Below are 21,379 nucleotides of genomic sequence, written 5' to 3'. Positions count from 1 at the left end.
TTTGAAAATATCTAAAAATATGAAGAAACAATTTTAAAATTTATAAGCCTAGTACTCAGAGATAATTATTGGTAATACTTAGTATATATAATTCTAGAATTTTTTCTACATGCATACTTAAAAAAATTTATTGTGGGGGTGCCTGGGTGGGTCAGTTCATTAAGCATCCGACTCTTGATTTTGGCTCAGATCATAATCTCAAGGTTGTGAGATTGAGCCCCATGTCAGGCTCTGCGCTGGGCAGGGAGCCTGCTTGAGAGTCTCTCTCTTCCTCTCCCTCTGTCCTTCCCCCACTGGTGCTGTACCAAAAACAAAACAAAACAAAACAAAACAAAACAAAACAAAACAAAACAAAACAAAAACTTTATTGTGGTATAATTTACATATGATAAAAGGCACCCATTTGAACATACAGGTCAAGGGGTGCCTGGGTGGCTCAGGTGACTAAGTGCCCACCTCTTGATCTCAGTTTAGGTCTTGATCTCAGGGTTTTGAGCCCATGCTGGTCTCTGCTCTGCCTGTGAAGTCTACTTAAAAACATGAATAAAAGGTACAGTTCAGTACAGTTTTTTAGGTCTTTAATTTATTTTAGCAACCTCCACACCCAAGATGAGGCTTAAACTCGCAACCCCGAGATCAAGAGTTGCACACTTTTCTAACTGAGCCATCTAGGAACCCCCAGTCCAACACATTTTTCATAATGTGAACACTTGTGTAAGTACCGCCACTGCCAAGCTATCACCGCCAAAAGTCCCCTTGTGTCCCTTTGCAGTCAACCCCCCTCAGACTCACCCCTGGCCCCAGGTGGCCGCTGATCTGCTTTCTGTCTCTTGCACTAGTTTGCCTGTTTTAGAATTTCATATATGTAGAATCATACAGCATGTTTTCTTTTGTTCTGGCTTCTTTTGCTTGGCATAACATTTTTGAGATTCATCCATGTCACTGTGTGTATCAGTAGATTGTTCTTTTTGTTGGTGAGTAGTATTCCATTAAATGAACATGCTAATACTTGCTTATTCATTCACCTGATGGACACTTGTGTTGTTTCTAGTTTTTTAAAAAAATTTTTTATGTGTTGTTTCTAGTTTTGAACAGCTATTAGTAAAACTGCTATGAACGAATGTGTATACATTTTGCAATGGACATATGTTTTCATTTCTCTTGGGTGAATACCTGGGAGTGGAATTTCTGGGTCAGATGGTAAAGGTCTATTCAACTTTACAAGCCTTGCCAAACTGTTCTCCCACGTGGCTGCACTGTTTTGTGCTCCCAGCATTGCTTGTGAGTCCCAGTTGCCTCCAACTTCACCCAAACTTGGTTTTGTCAGACTTTTTAATTCTAGTTATTCTGGTGGATGTTTAGTGCTCTCACTGTGGCTTTACTTTGCATTCCTTGATGACTAGCAAAGTCAAGCATTTCTTCAAGTACTTATTACACATTATTCACCATTATAATCAAACTGGAATGATAGTGTACAAGCTGCTCTGTTAGATGCCTGAACAGAGTGGGGACAGCAAGCAAATTATTAGACTCTACTGGCCTAGTGGTCTAGCATAGCAGGGAAAGACTCATTTTGCTGACAAACAGGCAAGCTGTACACACTTTTCAGGTGGACAATATTTAGCAACAATTTGAACACCTGGGCCTTAGACCTTTGACTTCATTCCCTTCTTTTTCCCAAACCCCAAACAACCAATCATCTTGGTCCTTAGTTAATTTCACCATTACTCTCTCCACCCACCTCTTCTCACTCCACCTGCTGCTGGAGAAAAACAGGTCATGTGGACCTCGCACACATCAGGTTCATGCACTCATCACTGACCTTTTCCCTCTCTAGCCCCCTGGGCACATCCCATAACATGATTCTTCTATTCTTTCCTTCAAGCTCTTAATTTTTACCTCAAGTATACTTAGTGAATAGTCATTCATTACATTTAATCTTGAAAGATCTTTTTTCAAGTTTATAGGTACTTTTAATTTATAACACTTTGGGGCAGTAAGTGGTTGTTATTTGCTGTTTTTACAATCATGACAATATTAAATGAAGATAAAAGAAAAAAACCACCCATCACTTAATCACCCATACAAAATTATATTGTTAACTTCCCATATTTCTTTGCAGGGTTTCTTCTTTGTAAATGTTTTGAAATTTATTTTATTTTATTTTTTAAATATTTTCTTTTTAATGTTTATTCATTTTTGAAAGACAGAGAGAGAGCACGAGCCGGGGAGGGGGAGAGAGTGAGACAAAGAATCTGAGAAAATCTCCAGGCTCTGAGCTGTCAGCACAGAGCCCGATGCAGGGCTTGAACCCATGAACTGTAAGAGCATGACTTGAGCTAAAGTTGGATGCTTAACTGACTGAGCCACCCAGGCACCCTGAGCTTTGAAATTTAAATCTAACAGTCATTGGTTACAATTTGGCCCAAAGCATTATTGTCATTTGTTGTGATGGCATGCTGGTCTTGCCCAGAACGCCGCAGATCCACGGAGGAGAAAGGCCAAGGCAGCCTGACGCAGGCACTTACCGAGAAGGGCTGGCCCCCGAATCGTCATGCCAGAACCACAGGCTGTGCAGTTCCCCTCAAGAGGACTGAGTACTGAGGAGGAAGATTTCCAGACGCTCTGGCTCAAAGAAAGACTGCCTTCTCGGGGTCACAAAGGTGATGGGTCTCCCTCTGCCCCTCTGATCCATAGAGGGTGATGACCACCTAAAACATGATAAGCAAAGATAAAATGCAGGAAGCTCTCAGAGGATTCTTGGGGTTTATCCCTAAGGACAAGGGGGAAGATAGAGTTGTACTGAGATGAAGTCTTTGGGGGGTTGGGCAAGTATGGCAGACTCTGCCGATGTCCAGTGTAGAACTAGGAGCTACTCTCGTAAGTGCTCCTGGACACCGGGGCATCACTGGGTCAGGGCACATCTCGGGCGATAGGAGACAGAAGGCAAGGAGTGAAGAACATTCATTTTGTTAAGCTTAGCTGGCATCGCGGCCCTTCTTCGATAGCCAGTGGAGACCTGCAGGAGGTAGTGAAACAGAGCTGGGGTCATTATCAGCCAGGACAGTGACCTTCACCTGTAGGAACAGCAGAACCAAGAAGGATCTTCACCTAGTGTAGACACTGCTTCCTCCAGCTAAGAAGCAGGAGGATGCACGGCTCCAGCTTTGGCACCTCGGTGAACATCAAGGGTGACGTGCGGGTACAAGATAAACAAACAAGAGACCTAAGTGATGAAGCAGGGGATGAGGGCTCAAGTCCTGGGTTGATGCCTGTGAAATGAAATATTCATAGAATCAGCTGATCAGGTCTTGGCCTTAGAAATCCTTCCACCTCCCACCCGCCCAGGTAGGGTGATCACACGGTATAGAGGACACCTAGTTAAACCTGAATTTCAGGTAAACAATGAATCACTTGGGAACAGAAGTACTAAAAATGCATGAGTTACATAAAATTCAAATTTAACCGGGTGTCCTATATTTTTGTTTGTTAAAACTGGCAACTCTATACCCATGGCTAGAAAGAAATGGACGGCGTGTATTCTAGAATCCCCAAGTGTAAGAACACATAAGAATAAGGAATGCATGGAACAGAAATTAACAAGAGGCTGTCATCAGAAGATTTGTTGTTGCTGTTGTTCCAAAATGAGATTCCATACAGGTTTTTTCTATATTGCAGTTACATGGAATTCTAATTTTACTTACACCTGACTTTCACATCCAATGTATAAAGTGAGATAAACTTCCATTTGATTTTAAGTTCTCTAGATGTTCGGGCTTATTCCTAACTTAAATGAATCATATGAGAGTTCAACCTCTGCTAAAGAAAAAAAAAAAAAAGAACATAAAGAGTTAAATTGCGAAGCCCTGAGACAGGAAACGTGAAGAGAAATTTAAGAAAAAAGTCGCACTCGAATTCCTATGCCACCGAGAATTCCTACCACTCTACCTGCCTCTTCTGGTGAAGGTTTGTTGTTGTTGTTGTTGTTGTTGTTGTTGTTGTTGTTTTTCCATCTTGTTCCACCTACTCAAGACACTATGCAAAGCTTTTGGAATCAAAGTCATGACTGTCACCTTCTGCATGTATGTTTGATCCTTCCTCCAAGCCCGCACAAAGGTGAGCATATAGAATCCTAAAAGGCTGGCTAGCAATGACACCCCAGCAGGGTTGGTGGTCACATGAAGGAGCAGCTTGATAGTGTCTTCAATGTTCACCATCCGGGGCACAGTGAAGAAGTTGCTGCCAAAGTAGGTCAGGCAGTTACAGTGACCTCTGGCAGTTACTGTCTCCTCAAAACTGTACTCTGTGGCCCAACCTGCAATTAGAATCAAGATATTGATTCTAACTGAACAGAGTGCTAAGGCAGGGACAAACATAAAACACAAACACATGCAATTTACGGAGGGAAAACAATGCCCGGGTCGTGTATTTACCACTGGGGGTCATGTAAAATAGTGTATGTGGAGAGCAATCGGGAAACCTCTAGCAAACCTGGAGAAGCACAAATTCTCTGAATCCTACCATTCCAGGTCTGAACCCACATCTTTGGGGAACTCTGCACATGTGCACAAGGAGACATGAGAAAGGTTTCTGTCAGCATTGTTCATAACTAAAAGATTGGATGGAACGCCTGGGTGGCTCAGTCGATTAAGTGTCTGACTTCGGCTCAGGTCGTGATCTTGCGGTCCGTGAGTTCGAGCCCCGCGTCGGGCTCTGTGCTGACAGCTCAGAGCCTGGAGCCTGTTTCAGATTCTGTGTCTCCCTCTCTCTGACCCTCCCCCATTCATGCTGTCTTAAAAATAAATAAACGTTAAAAAAAAAAAAAAGATTGGAAACAACCTATATATATGTCCAGTAACAGCAGAACATACAAACAAACAAGTAGAGGACTCCTACTGCGTGCTGATGGAGTAATCTACAGCAGTTAACATGAATGAGGTAGAGGGGCTTCTGGGGGGGCTCAGTCAGTTGAGCGTCTGACTCTTGATTTCAGCTCAGGTCATGATCTCATGATTCACGGGTTTGAGCCCCAGTCAGCTTCTGCACTCACAGCATGGAGCCTGCTTGAGATTCTCTCTCTCTGCCCCCTCCCCCACTCATGCTCTCTCTCTCAAAAATAAAAAATAAATAAATAAAATAAAGAGACAACTTCCCCTTTAAGAAAAAAGAAATTGTCAGAGCTAGATATAGCAACGTGGATAAATGCTGAGTGAAAAAAACAAATTAAAGGAGGATACGGTATAGATGATGCCATTTACAAAGAGACCAAAAGCATGCAAAACAACACTGTCGTATCTATGTTTGTCAGTCTCCCTCCCTGGAACGTAAGCTCAGGAGGACACTGTCTTGTCCATCACTGTATCTGTAGTTCCCAGATATGGGCCTGGTGCGTAGAAGATGCCCAGTAAATATGTGCTGAAGCAATCAGTACAAATGCTGAGTTCAGGACAGTGGTCGCCCTTTGGTAAGTGGGAGAAAACAAGACTGGACGCAGATACATAGAGGGCTTTGATTATTCCAGAGTGTTTTATTATTATAAAAAAATCTGAACTATACAGAGCAAAATACCAACTTTGCGATAAAGCCAGAGTATTTAATTTTTTTATTATATTATTCCCTATAACTTCCTTATAACTTCCACATGTTGTAACATTTCTTCACAAAAAAGTATCTTCAGGGACACCTGGGTGGTTCAGTCAGTTAAGCGTCCGACTCTTGGTTTCAACTCAGGTCATGATCTCGAGGTGTGTGGGTTTGAGCCCAGAGTCGGGCTCTGTGCTGACAGCATGGAGCCTGTTGGCGATTCTCTCTCTTCTCTCTCCCCCTCCCCCACTTGTGCTCGCACGTGTTCTCTCTCTCAAAATAAATAAACTTTAAAAAATATGTATTTTTAAAAATGTTACTAGGCAATCAAATGAAAATTACCAATTCCACGTTCGATTGTGCAGATAAAAAGCTTCAAATATTGTCAGTATGACTGGCTGCTTTCCAAGGCACAAGGTTAAGTTCTGGGTGCCGGGTCTATCTCTCACCCTCTAACTGTCATCCTGCTCTCGGCAGCTCTCTTCCTCACATAGGGTCCCAGCGTTGTGCAGGGGGCTTGTTAGAAAGGCCACTCAGGTCTTGCCCCAATTTATTTCACCAGAAACTGCAACCTAAGGGACTCCCAGGTAGAGGATTTGCTCGAGAGGCTCTGCTCTAGCTCTTCCGAAATCCCTGCCGAGGCCACGAATGGCGCAGCTGCCTTCCACAGCATCCTCTTTTCCTCTCTTCACATGTGAATGACCCTCTCTCAGCTCTTAACCAACAGCCTCATTATTTCCAGAACTTTACACCAAGGTCTTGGTGCAACTGAACCAGGACTTAAACCAGATGGGATCACACAGAATCACCCGTGCGAAAATGCAGGGTGCCATTTTAAAGTGAGCAGACCCCTGGAACGAGGTGACAATGAGAAAAGTCCCCACCTCGCCTGGAATGTACAAGAATCTGCCAGCTTATTTTTACAAAAGCTCTCTTTAATTAAGCAGGAAATTTGTTTACTTTTACCCGCAACATATTTAACACTTGCAGAATTTAACAGAGTCCACCTACTGCTTTTTTAAAAAATTGTTTTAAAGTTTATTTATTTTGGGGCGCCTGGGTGGCGCAGTCGGTTAAGCGTCCGACTTCAGCCAGGTCACGATCTTGCGGTCCGGGAGTTCGAGCCCCGCGTCAGGCTCTGTGCTGATGGCTCAGAGCCTGGAGCCTGTTTCTGATTCTGTGTCTCCCTCTCTCTCTCTGCCCCTCCCCGTTCATGCTCTGTCTCTCTCTGTCCCAAAAATAAATAAACGTTGAAAAAAAAAATAAAGTTTATTTATTTTGAGAGAGAGAGAGAGAGAGAGAGAGAGAGAGAGCGCGCGCGTGAGCATGCACAGCTGGGGAGGAGCAGGGAGAAGGAGAGGCAGAATCCCCAGCAGGCGCTGTGCCATCAGCGCATAGCCCAATGCAGGGCTCAAACTCACATACTGGGAGATCATGACCTGAACTGACATCAAGAGTCAGACGCTTAACTGACTGAGCCAGACACCCCTACGTACTGCTTCTTTTATCTAGAACTGTCAGATTCACCCTGGACTGAATATTTGAGAAGCAAATAACAAATATAAAGTGTAAGCCTGCTCCGAAGAGACACACTTTCCTGGCCTGCTACATGCAATCTTCTTTTTTGCCAGGCCGATTTCTCTCCCTCCTGATGCTTTTTCTTTCTGGGCCCCTCAAATGAGGTAACAGATGCTCTGCATTTCATGCCAGCTGGGGCAGAAGAGAAAGAGAAGTGTGTGGCTTCTTACTTGGCACGCTATGGTCTCCCACGTGCTGTTGTGGCTGTCCCAGAAATGACAGCGAGTGACGGCAGTTGCCGCCTAGAGCAGGGTGGGTGTGCGCTGGGCACTCTACTGGCTTTTATTCAGCACAGCTGTTGTGTAGTAGGCGCTGCTCCCATACTGCAGACTCTCTGGAGCCAGCACCCCTGTACATTCCTCATCTGAGAACAAAGAACAGGGCTTACTTGCATTTCCAATGGGACAAAATTACTATCAGAACGCTCCTTCTGAAGGATCTATTGTTATTATTATCATTATTTTACAAGTGGGGAAAGGACTAAGTTTAGAATTACAAATGACTTTCAAGAAAATGACCAGTTGCACAACCTGGGGTTCTGAGTTTCTCCCATTCCAATAAATAGCTGTGTTCTTTTGACAGATGAAGATTTAGGTCTAATGAGTCAGAATATATGATGAGTTTTAGAAAAATGAATGAATCACACACCCAAACGAGTAGCTACAAGACGGAGCTAAAAGAAGAAGCCCAAGAACGAAGCAAGGATGGGAAGAGTGTGGTTCCAGGAAAGAGCCCTGATTCGAGGCCCAGCTCTGTCACCAGATGGCTATTAAGGGCTAAGGCAAGTCACACCATCTCCTTAATGTTCTCATCTTTCCGACAAAGTCTCCAGACCAGAGGATGTCTAAGATCCCCAAGGGACATGATATTGCCACGACTGGCAAGGCAAATGGGGCGCATGTTCTGAGTCGGAAAGAGCTTGTCTGTAACACAGACAGAACTTTATACCTGGGAGCCCAGGATGAAAGGTGCTGCCTCAGGTACTGTGTCTAAGAGCAGGAATCACCTAAAAAGTGATCATTCATGTTAGCGAGGCCTACAAAACAGCCAGAAGCTTGTTCAACATGAGAAGACTGTAATGAGAGGGGATTATAACATGCTTTATATTTTATAACATGGTTATTGCCACTCCTCCACACATTTTTTAAATGCAAACAGTAGCTCTTTATTAAGATTCTTCAGTATTACAATAAATTGATTTTTAATGTTTATTCTTGAGAGAGAGAGAGAGAGAGAGAGAGAGCGAGCATGAGTGGGGGAGCGGCAGAGAGAGAGAGGGGGAGGGAGACACAGAATCCGAAGCAGGCTACTGGCTCCAAGTTGTCAGCACAGAGCTCGATGCAGGGCTCGAACTCACGAAATGCGAGATCATGACCTGAGCTGAAGTCGGATGCCTAGGCGCCCCAGTACAACATTTAAAGTTGAAATCCAGTGAATATGTTTTTTGGTCAAGTACATCTAAGGCACTATTTATGTATCTCAGAAATTCTTAACTTTTTATATATGTCTCAAATTCTTCACTTTTCTAAGCCACAGTGTAGTCATTTTGATATTAAACCAAGATTTACTGAGGTATCTCTGGCCTGACCCAAATCTAAGATTAGAAATAAAATTGGAAATATATGTGTATGTGCAGGAATTTTACTTCTCAACATTATGCAAAGTTTCAACCATATGGAAAGTTGACCCATTTAATCACTAACCAGATTCTAGAATTAACATTTTACTAAATTTGCTTTATCACATATATATCTGGATCCATTCCACAATCCATCTTTAAAAAAAAATGTGTTTCATGGTCATATACATTCCCACGTGTGATAAAATTACATGGAATAAACATACATACAGGAGTACAGGTAAAACTGATGAAATCCAAGTAAGGTCAATGCTTTGTATCAATGTCATTTTCTGGTTAGGATATAGTGGTATAGTTATGCAAGATGCCAGCATGAGGGGAAACTGGGTAAAAGGTATGAGCTCTTTTATTTTTCACAATTGCATGAGAATCTAAAGTTATCTCAAAATAAAAAGTTGAAGAAAAAGAAGAAAAAAATGCATTTCAAAGTAAGTTTCTGATTGGGGTTTTACCTTTTTGCCATACCTGATTCTTTGGAAGGGTGATGTTCAGGTTGAAGTGGGTGTGGTTAGGCTGATACTGGAACCCCAGGTAGAGAGTCATTAAAAGGGGACTTTCAGGTTCTATGCACACGATCAGGGATTTCTCCAGGGAAGTGATGCTCACTGTCATAACAAAATGGTCTGAGCTCATGTTGATGCTGGTGGGATAGATTTCCACGCTAACATTTCTCCACAGCATGATCTAGAACGAGACAGTTAACCAATCTTCAAGATGGTTCATCTGTTGATGCCTTTCAGTCTCCTTTCTAGTGATAATGGAATGTAACTTCCTAGGTATTCCTCCATGAATATCTGTAGGGATTAAGGGAGAGAATATAATCTCAAACCTAAAACACCTCCTAAGGGTAAGGTAGTTCTTGTAAAAGTTTCCAAGTGAAGATGTGAATAATAAAATAATGGCACTGCCATGAATCTAAAATGGCTTCCTTCTATCCTATTCTCCAAGAATTCCTATTCCCTTCTATTTCATTCCTTTATAGTGAAGTCATACCTCAATATCTTCCACTAAATCATGGACTTGGAAAAATTTATGATTAGAGCTTAGCAACACACTTTCGATACTTCCAACAATGTTGTCATCAAAATCCCTGAAGGAACTGAAGCTAGTCCTATTACCTAGAGACAAGAAAATTTGTTTCATCAATTGCTGAAATCTATTACCTAACACTCCGAAAGGTAATAATGTATCAGATATCAGAAATCAAAGTAAATCTTGGGATTTTCCCCTTGCTAATATCTCAACTGAAATAATATTTCTCATTATAACATCATACGAGGAAGAATTAAAGATGAGTCATTTACTTGTGACCCTCAGAATTATTATTTTTTAACATTTTTATACCTGGAGGATTCATTATTACTAGCAAGGAAGTATTCTGCTCTCCAGGATAAGACAGCAATCTTGCTCTTGTTTGTTAGGTAAATGCCAAAAGAGATACACTATATACTGATATGGATAAGTTGGTATAATGAGTCAATACTTATTCAGATATTCCTAGCTTCATATATAAATAGTGAAAAGTTGAGATCAATTCAAACCATAACACAGAAACTCAGTTAAATCCAGAGGTCTGTTTAATGCTTCCCACCTCTACAGTGGCTCATTTTTTTTTTTAATGTTCACTTATTTATTTTTGAGAGAGAGAGTACAAGAGCAAGCACACACATGCACATGAGCAAAGGAGGCGCAGAGGGAGAGGGAAACAGAGAATCCTAAGCAGGCTCTGTGCTGTTAGTGCAAAGCCCAATGTGGAGCTTGATCTCACGAACCGTGAGATCATGACCTGAGCTGAAACCAAGAGTCAGACACTTAACCGAGCCACCCAGGCACTCCTCCATTTTTAAGAGGCCTCCACTTCAGCCATTGTAAAACAGAAATCCATGGCACCCAGCCTTCTCTTATTTGGTCTGGCCAGCTTACGTATCATGGTGCATCCAAACGCCTGTAGCCATCAATCCCAACTCCATTTGGGTCAGAATCAATTTGACACTCACTTGAACATTAAATCCTGGTTGTCTCTTCAAGAGCTCTTCCAAAGCTGAAGCCCTTGGAAAGCCTAACCTCACAGCTGCTGGGGACCCTAGAGTATAGGAACTCAGGGGCCAGGTTGACATGTTTTGGCTAATGAAGGAGAAATTAAATGGAAATCAGCCTCTGTGTGTTTTCTAAAGATCAGAAACCTAAAATGAACCACTCTCCCCCTCCTCCTCTGTTACCTGCTCAGCATCAGAGAAGCAATGATAGAGGTCGAAGTCACTAAAGACTCAGAAAACTGGTTCTGCTGTAGAAATGTTCCCTTGATCTTCCCAAGGGCCAGCAAGGCCATTTCCAGCATATTTTCTACCTGCATTGAGAAGGAAATACCATGTGACCTATGTGGCCTTTGTGGATAATGGTTTTGGAGGGGTTGGAAGGAAGACAAAGACCTGGACAGTGACATATTGAAAGATGACATTCTTTTTTTTTTTTTTTTTTAACGTTTATTTATTATTGAGAGACAGAGAGAGACAGAGCATGAGCATGGGAGGGGTAGAAAGATGGGGAGATACAGAATCTGAAGCAGGCTCCAGGCTCTGAGCTGTCAGCACAGAGCCCAACGTGGGGCCCGAACTCACAAACCGTGAGATCTTGACCTGAGCCGAAGTCAGACGCTTAACCGACTGAGCCACCCAGGCGCCCCTGAAAGATGACATTCTTTGCAAAGGACCCAAAGAAAGTATTTGTAGTCTGGCTAAAGACTCGCCATCCTTTGTATCAACTAACAGGGCCATCCAAGAAAATATTTCTTTGTCCCATGATATAAGCTTCTCTAGACCTACTTAAAATTTTTTAAAAAAAATTTATTTTTAGTAATCTCTACACCCAGCATGGGGCTGGCACTCATGTCCTGGAGATCAAGAGTTGCATGCTCCACCGACTATGCCAGCCAGGCACCCCTGCCTGTGACCTACTTATGAGAGGTTTTCACAAACAGTTTTATTACAATGCAATTCACAATACAAATCACCCACTTAGAGTATACAAGTCAATGTTTTTTTGGTATATTTACAGTGCAACCATCACCATGATCTAATTTTAGATCATTTTCATCTCCCTAAAATAAACCCAGTACCCAAGTACCCAGCAGCCAGCTGTCTCTGTCCATTCTCCTGTCCCGATGCCCCCCCCCCCCCCAGCCCTAGACAACCACCAATCTACATTCTGCATCTAGAGATTTGTCTCTTGTGGACATTTCATAAAATAGAATCACAATACGTGGTCTTTTGTGCCTGGTTTCTTTCACTTGGTGTAATGTTTTCAAGGTTCACCCATGTTGTAGTGCTTCATTCTTTTTTGTTGCTAATGTAACAAATATAACACATTTTACTTATCCATTTGTTGGATCATGGGCATTTGGGTTGTTTCTGCTTTTTGGCCGTTTGACTATTTGAATCATGCTGCTACAAACACGACTGTGCAAGTTTTAGTGTGGACGTATGTGAGCCTATTCCAAGGAGTGGGATTGCTAGGCCACATGGGAAGTTCCTTTTTTAACCTTTTGGGCAACTGTCAAACTGTTTCCCAAAGTGGCCGTATCATTTCACAATCGAATAATGTACGAGGGCTCGAATTCGTCTGCCTCCTTGCCAACACTTGTTACTGTCTGTATTTCTGGGTACAAAGTGGCATTTTATTGTGGTGTGATTTGCATTTACATAGACCGATGATGGTGAACATCTCCTCAAATGAATACAGAAATGCAAATCAACACGAAAATGCAAGTTTAACTTACTGAGTGTCTACTATATGCCAAATACCATACTGAGCTCTTTTCACTGGATTATAGCACTAGGGAGGTTTGGCGCACAGATGAGACACTGAGGAAGACCCAGAGCGGGTCTAACGGTGGTCTCTTCAGTGGTGCCGCTTGGCCAGAGACTCTTTAGAGATCGAGGAAGAGGCCGTGTGATACCTGGATCTGCCAAGATTTAAAAAGTTTCTAAACTGAGTTTGACATCAGCATGTACTGTACCTACCTGCTCAATGGCATGCTTGGACCTCTGTGGACTTGCTCCAGCAGCTTCCATCACAGTGTCGAGGGACTCAGAGAGGCAGGCAGTTGGGGGTTTTTGAAACCCAGACTGCTTTGCTCTGAAATGTGCTCTCTGGTGACTTCTCACTCAGGTAAACATGAGGACTGATGACACTAACCTGGGAGATTTTGGAAGCAAACACACAGCCCTGAGCTGTTTCTGACTGTTTTAAATTTACTTGTGTTCTTCTTATAAGGAGTTCAATTTCTTTATGCATTTCAATGCATTTTTAAAAATATTTATTTATTTTGAGAGAGAGAGAGGGGTGGGGATAGGGGCAGAGAGAGAGAGTGAGAGAATCCCAAGCAGGCTCTGAGCCATCAGCATGGAGCCCAATGTGGGGTTCCATCTAATGAACCCTGAGATCATGACCTGAGCCGAAATCAAGTGTCACATGCTTAACCCACTGAGACACCCAGGTGCCCCTCAAACGCATTTTTATAAAAAGCAATATTACAGGAGTGTGTGGCTGAACATGGAGCCTGCTTAAGATTCTTTCTCTCCCTCTGCCCCTCTCCCATCCCTGCACTCTCTAATTAAAAAAAAAAAAAAAAAAAAGAAGAAAAAGGAAAAGGGAAAAAAAAAATTCATAAAAAACCCCAGTATTACAACTTGGCAGCCAAAGAAAATATATTACATCTTACCTGTAGGAAGGATTTTTATTTTATGTTATTCTTTTTAAAAATTAAAAAAAAACTTTTAAATGTTTATTCATTTTTTTTGAGAGAGAGACAGAGTGCAAGCAGGGGAGGGGCAGAGAGAGAGGGAGACACAGAATCCAAAGCAGGCTCCAGGCTCTGAGCTGTCAGCACAGAGCCTGATGTGGGGCTCAAACTCATAGACCATGAGATCACAACCTGAGCCGAGGTCAGAGGCCCAACTAACTGAGCCACCCAGGTGCCCCTAAAAGTTTTAAAAAATATATTTATTTTTGAGAGACAGAACATACAATTGCGCATACACACACACACACACACACACACACACACACACACACGAGTGAGGGAAGGGCAGAGAGAGAGTGGGACAGAAGATCTGAAGCAGGCTCCATGCCCTGACAGCAGAGAGCCCAATGTGGGGCTTGAACTCACAAGCCATGAGATCATGACCTGAGCTGAAGTTGGACGCTTAACCACGCACCCCTGTATTTCAGGTTATTCTAAGGAACTCACAGAACCCTCCTGGAGTGGTAAGTAGATCAAATACCTAGTTAACAAAACTAAGCTAAAAACAGGCAAAGAGCAGTACTGGCTTAAACACCAAGTAGATGATCCTTTGAAACTCAAAAAAGCACTCAAGATAGACTTAAAATAGAGATCAAGAGAAGTTCTGAATGAAACTGAAAACCCCAATTCTCCTTTCTGGAGGCTGTTCTTATGCAAAACAAGTGAGAAGGTTAAGCAAATTGACAGAATATCCACTGCGAGTCCTACTATTTTTGTTTTGAAATGTTATTTATGTTTTCAAAGTTACATTTATTAAAGACTTCTGCATTTAAAAAAAGAAATAATAAAGTTATAAAAAACATGGGCACAAAATATTTACAACATCTGTAACGAAAGGTCAACATCGACAATAAATAAAGCTCTCTAACGGACAAGTAAGTAAAATGACAACCCATTGTGGGGGAAATGGACAAAGGACATGAAGAAGCCACTAAGAGGAGAAATACACATGGTCAATCAATATATAAGATGACGTTCGGCCTCCTTTGTAATCAGTAAAATGTTCCTTCCTTTTCTTTCTTTTCTTGCCTTTGAAATTAGAAGTGTGGGGCAACAGTTGGTGGGGATATAAAACAGTGTCCTTTAAGACACTTTGTCATCCACTGAAAATTTAAAAGCCCCTCAATTCTATTTCTGGCATTCTATTCCACAGAAACATGTGCGTAAGTACTTAGTGATGTAGGTACATGGAGGCTCGTGGATATGCTATTTGTGAGAGGAGACAAACAAAAAAATGTCCAGATGCACATTAAGAATAATTGGTTCACTTATGTGTACTGACACGAAAAGATATCCATGACACAGCATTAGGCAAAAAAAACCAAGGGGCTGGGGTTCATGGGTGGCTCAGCTGGGTGAGCCTCCAACTTAGGCTCCAGTCATGATCTTGTGGTTCACGAGTTTGAGACCAGCATTGAGCTCTCTGCTGTCAGTGCAGAGCCTGCTTCAGATCCCCCATCCCCCTCTTCCTACCCCCCTCCTGCTCTCTCTCAAAACTAAATAAACATTAGATATATTTTTAAAAAGGGGGGGAGCTGAAAAATGTGTATACTTTAATGCCATTTTTGTTACAATAACAAACCTGTTTACACATAGAAAAAATCTGGCAGGCTATGTAGAGCAAATTAATAATAATCTGATAATATGGGAATGCAAGCTGGTACAGCCACTCTGGAAAACAGTATGGAAGTTCCTCAAAAAACTAAAAATAGAACTACCCTACGACCCAGCAACTGCACTACTAGGCATTTATCCACGGGATACAGGTGTATCGAAGGGACACATGCACCCCCATGTTTATAGCAGCACTATCCACAATAGCCAAAGTATGGAAAGAGCCCAAATGTCCATCCATGGATGAACAGATAAAGAAGATGTGGTATATATACACACAATGGAGTATTACTCGGCAATCAAAAAGAATGAAATCTTGCCATTTGCAACTACGTGGATGGAACTAGAGGATATTATGCTAAGTGAAATTAGTCAGAGAAAATCGTATGACTTCACTCATGTGAGGACTTTAAGAGACAAAACAGATGAACATAAGGGAAGGGAAACAAAAATAATATAAAAACAGGGAGGGGCACAAAACAGAAGAGACTCATAAATATGGAGAACAAACTGAGGGTTCCTGGAGGGGGTGTGAGAAGGGGGATGGGCTAAATGGGTAAGGGGTACTAAGGAATCTACTCCTGAAATCATTGTTGCACTATAGGCTAATTTGGATGTAACTTAAAAAAAAAAAAATCTGATAATAGTGATTACATCCTGAGAATGGGATTAGCAAGAAGGATAAAGACAGTGAGGGCTATTGCTTTATAACTTTATATGCTTTAATTCAGATTTTTAAATAACAAGTATGTATTATTGCCGTAATTAAAAATAAACCAGCCCAAATAAACCAGCACAGATTGTATATATATGCTTATCACAGATATCTGAAAATATAGGACATGGAAAAGAAAAAAAATGAAAATTCTCATGAACCTCATTCCCTTAATTTATTTATGTGTAGGGAGTAGAGACAGGCATGAATAATTACTGGGAGTAACTTGGCAAATGTGGAGGGAACAAATGTAAACATTGCGGGGGCACTGATGGCCCATGTCTGTTTCGAAGCTGAACTGCTCTATCTCGGGCAAGGAGTGGATCTATTTCTGTCTCCCATTATGTCTAACAAATGTATCAGAAAGACAGTAACTTGATAAATGATCAAAAGAAAATAAACACAGCATATCTGAAAAGGTCATTACTGATCAATTTATCCGCAATCTTCAGACTTAGAGGTAAATATACCCTGACTGAATGTTAAATTGGGTCTCTACAAAATGGTTCACAAGGCTAAATTCTGCACAGGGCACAATCTCTAGATTACGTATTTTCTATTTTATACACATTTTGTCTGTTTCACTTCCCCCTTTCTCATATCTCGTTTCCTCCCGATCACCCTCTTGCTTACTTGAGCTGACTTAGAAAATTCTGGCATAAAGGCCGTCAGTTTCTGGAGCACCTCACAAGCTCTCCGTAGTTTGCTGTGACTTTGCAAACCATGAATCACTTCGTTCAAACTCCCTGCTGGCTCATCTGCGACCTGTTGAGAATGAAGGATTTTGTCAACATTATCTCTAGAAAATGGCTGCACTTTAGTAGTTTCAGGCCTTGTTTGAGTAAGAATTGACCTCAGGTAACATTACAAGCTCAATGAATCACAGGCTCCCCCTAACAGTTACTACTTTCAGAAGCTTTTCTGCAAATGCATAGAATGTTCACCTCTTCCATGCAATAGAGGAAAGAGATACCTAGGTCTTACAATGATAGATACAGGGACGGATGGGTCTGAGAATAAGATCTGTAAGAGAAATTTAAATCTCATGGCCATGATCAAAAGTGGGGGATACATGGAAATCAAAACAATGAAAACGAACTTTTCTATTCAGAAGTATGCTTTCCTCAGGTTTCCCGCTGGTTCCTGTCTCTCAATTCAAGAGTTCATGTTCAAGAGGGAAGCACAGGTACTTGAAATTCCACATGGCAGGAGGTGGGAGGCAGAAATTCTGAGAAAACAAACCCAGAACTCTGGACATGGTCTTAATACTTTTAAGAGGCCACTGCTTTTGAACTGGAAGTCCTGACTGAGAAGATCTGTTTACACCAACTACTTGACGCAATTTCTAGAGAACAGCCCATTGCAGCTTAATTCAGTCATGTATTCAGTTAAGTCTTTTTTAAAAAAATGTTTAGTTTAGAGAGTGAGAGCATGAGCGGGGGAGGGGCAGAGAGTGAGAGGGAGACACAGAATCCAAAGCAGGGTCCAGGCTCCGAGCTGTCAGCACAGAGCCCAACATGGGGCTTGAACTCATGAACCATGAGATCATTCATGAACTAAGCCAAAGTCTGCCATTTAACTGACTGAGCCACCCAAGCACCCCTCAATAAGTCATAATGAAGGGCCTACTGGGTGCTGCTAGGCTCAGGAGTCAGAGCGGTTAATCAGTTATGATCTGGCCCTTGTGGGCCATGCAAGTGAATAGGGGTATTACTAATTCGTAGGGTTTATAGGGGGTTGGAGCAGTTACAGAATGATCTTAGAATTGAGGACCACCCAGTTTTGGTATTATACTTTGGGACCAAGGTGTAAGTGAGCAGGAATAAAGGTACGAGTGAGACCCAGCTGCCACGCAACTTCACGTTTTCCAATGAAGGTCAAGGTCTTATCGAATGCCATTCTACTTGCAGCCAGGATGGACACCAAGGGCGCCTTATCTGATGTTTTAGAGCAGTGTGAACCTGGGCTGAGTCATGGTGGATCTCACCATTCATTTCACCTTTCTTCATTAGCTTTTTTTTAAAAAAAATTTTTTTTCCAACGTTTATTTATTTTTGGGACAGAGAGAGACAGAGTATGAACGGGGGAGGGGCAGAGAGAGAGAGAGGGAGACACAGAAACAGAAACAGGCTCCAGGCTCTGAGCCAACAGCCCAGAGCCTGACGTGGGGCTCGAACTCACGGACCGCGAGATCGTGACCTGGCTGAAGCCGGACGCTTAACCGACTGTGCCACCCAGGCGCCCCTCTTCATTAGCTCTTAATAAAGTTTTACAGTTGTCCCCATATAAGTTTTGCCCATCTTTCGTTACATTTCCTCTTAGGTACTTGCTATTCTATCTTTTATTATTATTTTTTTTAATCTTAGTTTCTAACTACTGCTGATGTGTAGAAGTACAATCAGCTTTTGTCTATTGATCTGGTATTCTCTGAATATTTCCAATAATTTATCTGTACGCCCTTTTGGGTATGCTATACTTCAGACTTCTCTTTATTTAAGGAAAACAAAACCCTCTCTGTTGAAGCCACTGTAGATCAGTTTTTCTGCCAGGAGAGCACAATGCTAACCGCAACAATAGTGAATGTGTAGTTTCAATTGCCACTGAAAGCAGATCCAGCATAAACAGGATTACCTTTTAGCAAGGAAATGTTAGGTCGCATGTAAGTAGGGCTTGGGTTTAAAAAAAACAAAAAAGAGAGAGAGAGAAGGATGATTTTCTTCACTCAACATTATCAAAGTGGCTTTGTCTTTTTTTTTTTTTTTAAGTTTGTGGGGAAAAAGGGAACTGAAAGAAAAGGAGCACTGAGGTGGTGAGTAGGAATAACAGTCCGGAAGGGTGTGCCATGGCTGGAAAGGTGTGGCAGGTGGACAAAGCGTCTCCCCCATCTGAAGCACCAAAAATAATCGTATTGAATAAAAACAAGACATTAAATACTGAAGTGGGTATAAAACCCACTGTGGACTTGTTTAGTGCTTGCTTTTGATCGGGACATGTGCTTATGCATCAGCATAAGGTAGAGTTCTCTACTCTCTTAGGTAGAGTTCTGCTCGGATGTAAGTGGTGAACTAGGCCCGTTCCTCACATGGCTGTTCCTGCAACATCACAAAATAGAACAGGAATGCTTTTACAGTGCCACAAAGGTACCCAGGGTGACCTCAGTTTTCCATATTTACCTGATCAGATGCCTCCTGAAACGATGTTTTTTTTAAAAAAATATTTTTTAACGTTTATTTATTTTTGAGACAGAGAGAGACAGAGCATGAACGGGGGAGGGGCAGAGAGAGAGAGAGGGAGACACAGAATCAGAAGCAGGCTCCAAGCTCCGAGCCATCAGCCCAGAGCCCGATGCGGGGCTCAAACTCACGGACCGTGAGATTGTGACCTGAGCCGAAGTCGGATGCTTAACCGACTGAGCCACCCAGGTGCCCCCTGAAACTATGTTTATCGGTGAGAAGTAAAGACCTCGGGAGGGAGTCTACTATGGGGCTTGAGGTCATCCCCACCGGAGCTTTCCCAGCCTGTGTTTCAGATGCAGGCCGGCTGCTAGGCACCGAGGTGACAGACAGGACATGCCCCATGGCTCTGGGTAGTGAAGGAAAGGGGCTGATGGAACGGCACAGGGTCTTGGACTGAAAGTACGTAAAGGAAAAGGCTGAAGCCAATTTTACCAAATGAAAATGAAGGCAGTGTTTCCAAGACAGCGGGGGCTTTGAGGAACAGTAGCATGACTTGGGTTATAAAGCCTCACTCCTGTGACTGCTGTGTTGAGCACGGACAGGAAAGGGCCGAGGGTAGAAGCAGGGATATGAGCAGGAGGTGGATGCAAAGTGCAGCCGGGAGATGATGGAGGCTTAGACTACAGCGAGATAATGGTGAAGCTGGTCAGAAGTGGTTAGGTTTGGCCATATGGAAGGCCCTGAGAAGTCCTGCAGGCAGCAACATTTGTTTTCTTTCCTTCGGGAAACGTTTTAGGCAATGTTGGTTGCTGTGCTGCAGAACACCGCTTGGAAAATACTGACTTAAGGGGCACGTGGGTGGCTCAGTTGGTTAAGTGTCCGACTTTGGCTCAGGTCATGATCTCATGTTTCGTGGGTTCAAGCCCCGTGTCGGGCTCTGTGCTGACAGCCTGGATCCTGCTTCAGATTTTGTGTCTTCCTCTCTCTCAGCCACTCCCCAACTTGTGCATGTGCTCTCTGTCTCTCAAAAATAAATAAACATAAAAAAAAAAAAGAAAATGTTGACTTAAGGGATTTTTACTTCATCCCTGTTCTCTTTTATACTGCTAGAAAAGCTTATTTTTGGCAGTGGGTCAAACAAAAGTAAATCTATATTTAGACATCCACTGAAAGGTTTCTATATAGGACACAGAGGCAAGAAGGTGAAGAAATTTCTAGAATGTGAACTTTTATAGATTATGCAGAGTTTCTACTTTTATTTCCCTTTCACTCAAATTTTTTTCCTTTTTAAAAAGAAATCTGAATTTTATGACATTGCAATATCCTTTTGTAAGATGTCACAAGTCCTTTTTGGAATGAAGCAGGGAATAAACAACCAGCCAACAAATGATAATTATAACAACATGAAAGCCAGAGCTAGGCTTTAAAAATGTTGTTGGTAAAGCACCCATTAAACCTGGTTCCGTCCTGCACGTAAGTACTTTCCTTATCAGAAAACTACATCCAGAGAACTCGGGGAGACCGAACAGTATTCTGGCAGGACGGACCAGGAAAGACAGAGATTGATAACCCCAGGTGTCTACTGTCAAGGGAGGCACTTACAAGATTAGCACCAGCAGTGTGGGGACATGCCATTGCTGGGTGAGCAGCTGCCACAGAAAGAAGAAAGCAGGTTGAGCCCAAGTAAAAGTGTAGGATAGAAGTATCTCTTTCTATTTTACCTAAGGATGTTTCACTCTTGGTGAACAACAGTATAAATCATTTTATATGGAGACCAAACTGATCATTTCCTACTGTTGATAATTCTGTAGACAAGCTGGGATTCTAGAGCTGAAGCATCACAAATCACTAATGTCTCATCTCTGCTTCTTTTCCAAAGGCTCTCTGTATAAAAACATTAAATCAGAGCAATTGTGAGGTTGCCAGTACACAAATATTACTGCAGAAGTATATGATTCATAATTTTAGCAAAAGGAGGAGCTCTATTAATAAATCAGAGCATTTTTCTGATCTTTCCTCCCTCCTTCCCTCCCTTTCATTCTTTCTTTCCTTATGGTACTTTTAGATGAGATTGGCCATGTTGAGGGTGGTATGGCTGTAGTCTGATTTTTCTAGAAAATGATCATTTACAACATTTCACCAGATCACCATTATCGCTTTCATTCCCTTTCCACATTTTCCAGCAAGAAAACCGTAATCTGAAGGCACTATCAGTGTGTTAACATGGCTATTTGAGGAATGCTTGGGTGGTTCATTTGGTTAAGGCTCAGACT

General features: G+C 42.2%; 1 protein-coding gene across 1 annotated transcript in view; it reads right to left on the bottom strand.

Moving 5' to 3' along the window:
* The window catches only part of PKD1L3 (polycystin 1 like 3, transient receptor potential channel interacting), an 80,878-nt gene that overhangs the window by 44,629 nt on the left and 14,870 nt on the right, over positions 1–21,379 (bottom strand). Inside the window, 14 exon segments of the mRNA XM_040443453.1 lie at positions 2,529–2,638; positions 2,640–2,711; positions 2,963–3,038; positions 3,040–3,077; positions 4,074–4,274; positions 4,277–4,315; positions 7,332–7,525; positions 9,253–9,484; positions 9,794–9,911; positions 11,020–11,147; positions 12,820–12,958; positions 14,773–14,807; positions 16,564–16,695; positions 20,709–20,858. Coding sequence (XP_040299387.1) covers positions 2,529–2,638; positions 2,640–2,711; positions 2,963–3,038; positions 3,040–3,077; positions 4,074–4,274; positions 4,277–4,315; positions 7,332–7,525; positions 9,253–9,484; positions 9,794–9,911; positions 11,020–11,147; positions 12,820–12,958; positions 14,773–14,807; positions 16,564–16,695; positions 20,709–20,858 — 1,664 coding nt within the window.

Source organism: Herpailurus yagouaroundi, unplaced genomic scaffold, assembly GCF_014898765.1.
Source record: "Herpailurus yagouaroundi ecotype Mexico unplaced genomic scaffold, PumYag 190, whole genome shotgun sequence".
Lineage (NCBI taxonomy): Eukaryota > Metazoa > Chordata > Mammalia > Carnivora > Felidae > Herpailurus > Herpailurus yagouaroundi.
Note: the sequence above shows the minus strand (reverse complement) of the source record. Positions and strands in the feature narration are given on the sequence as shown.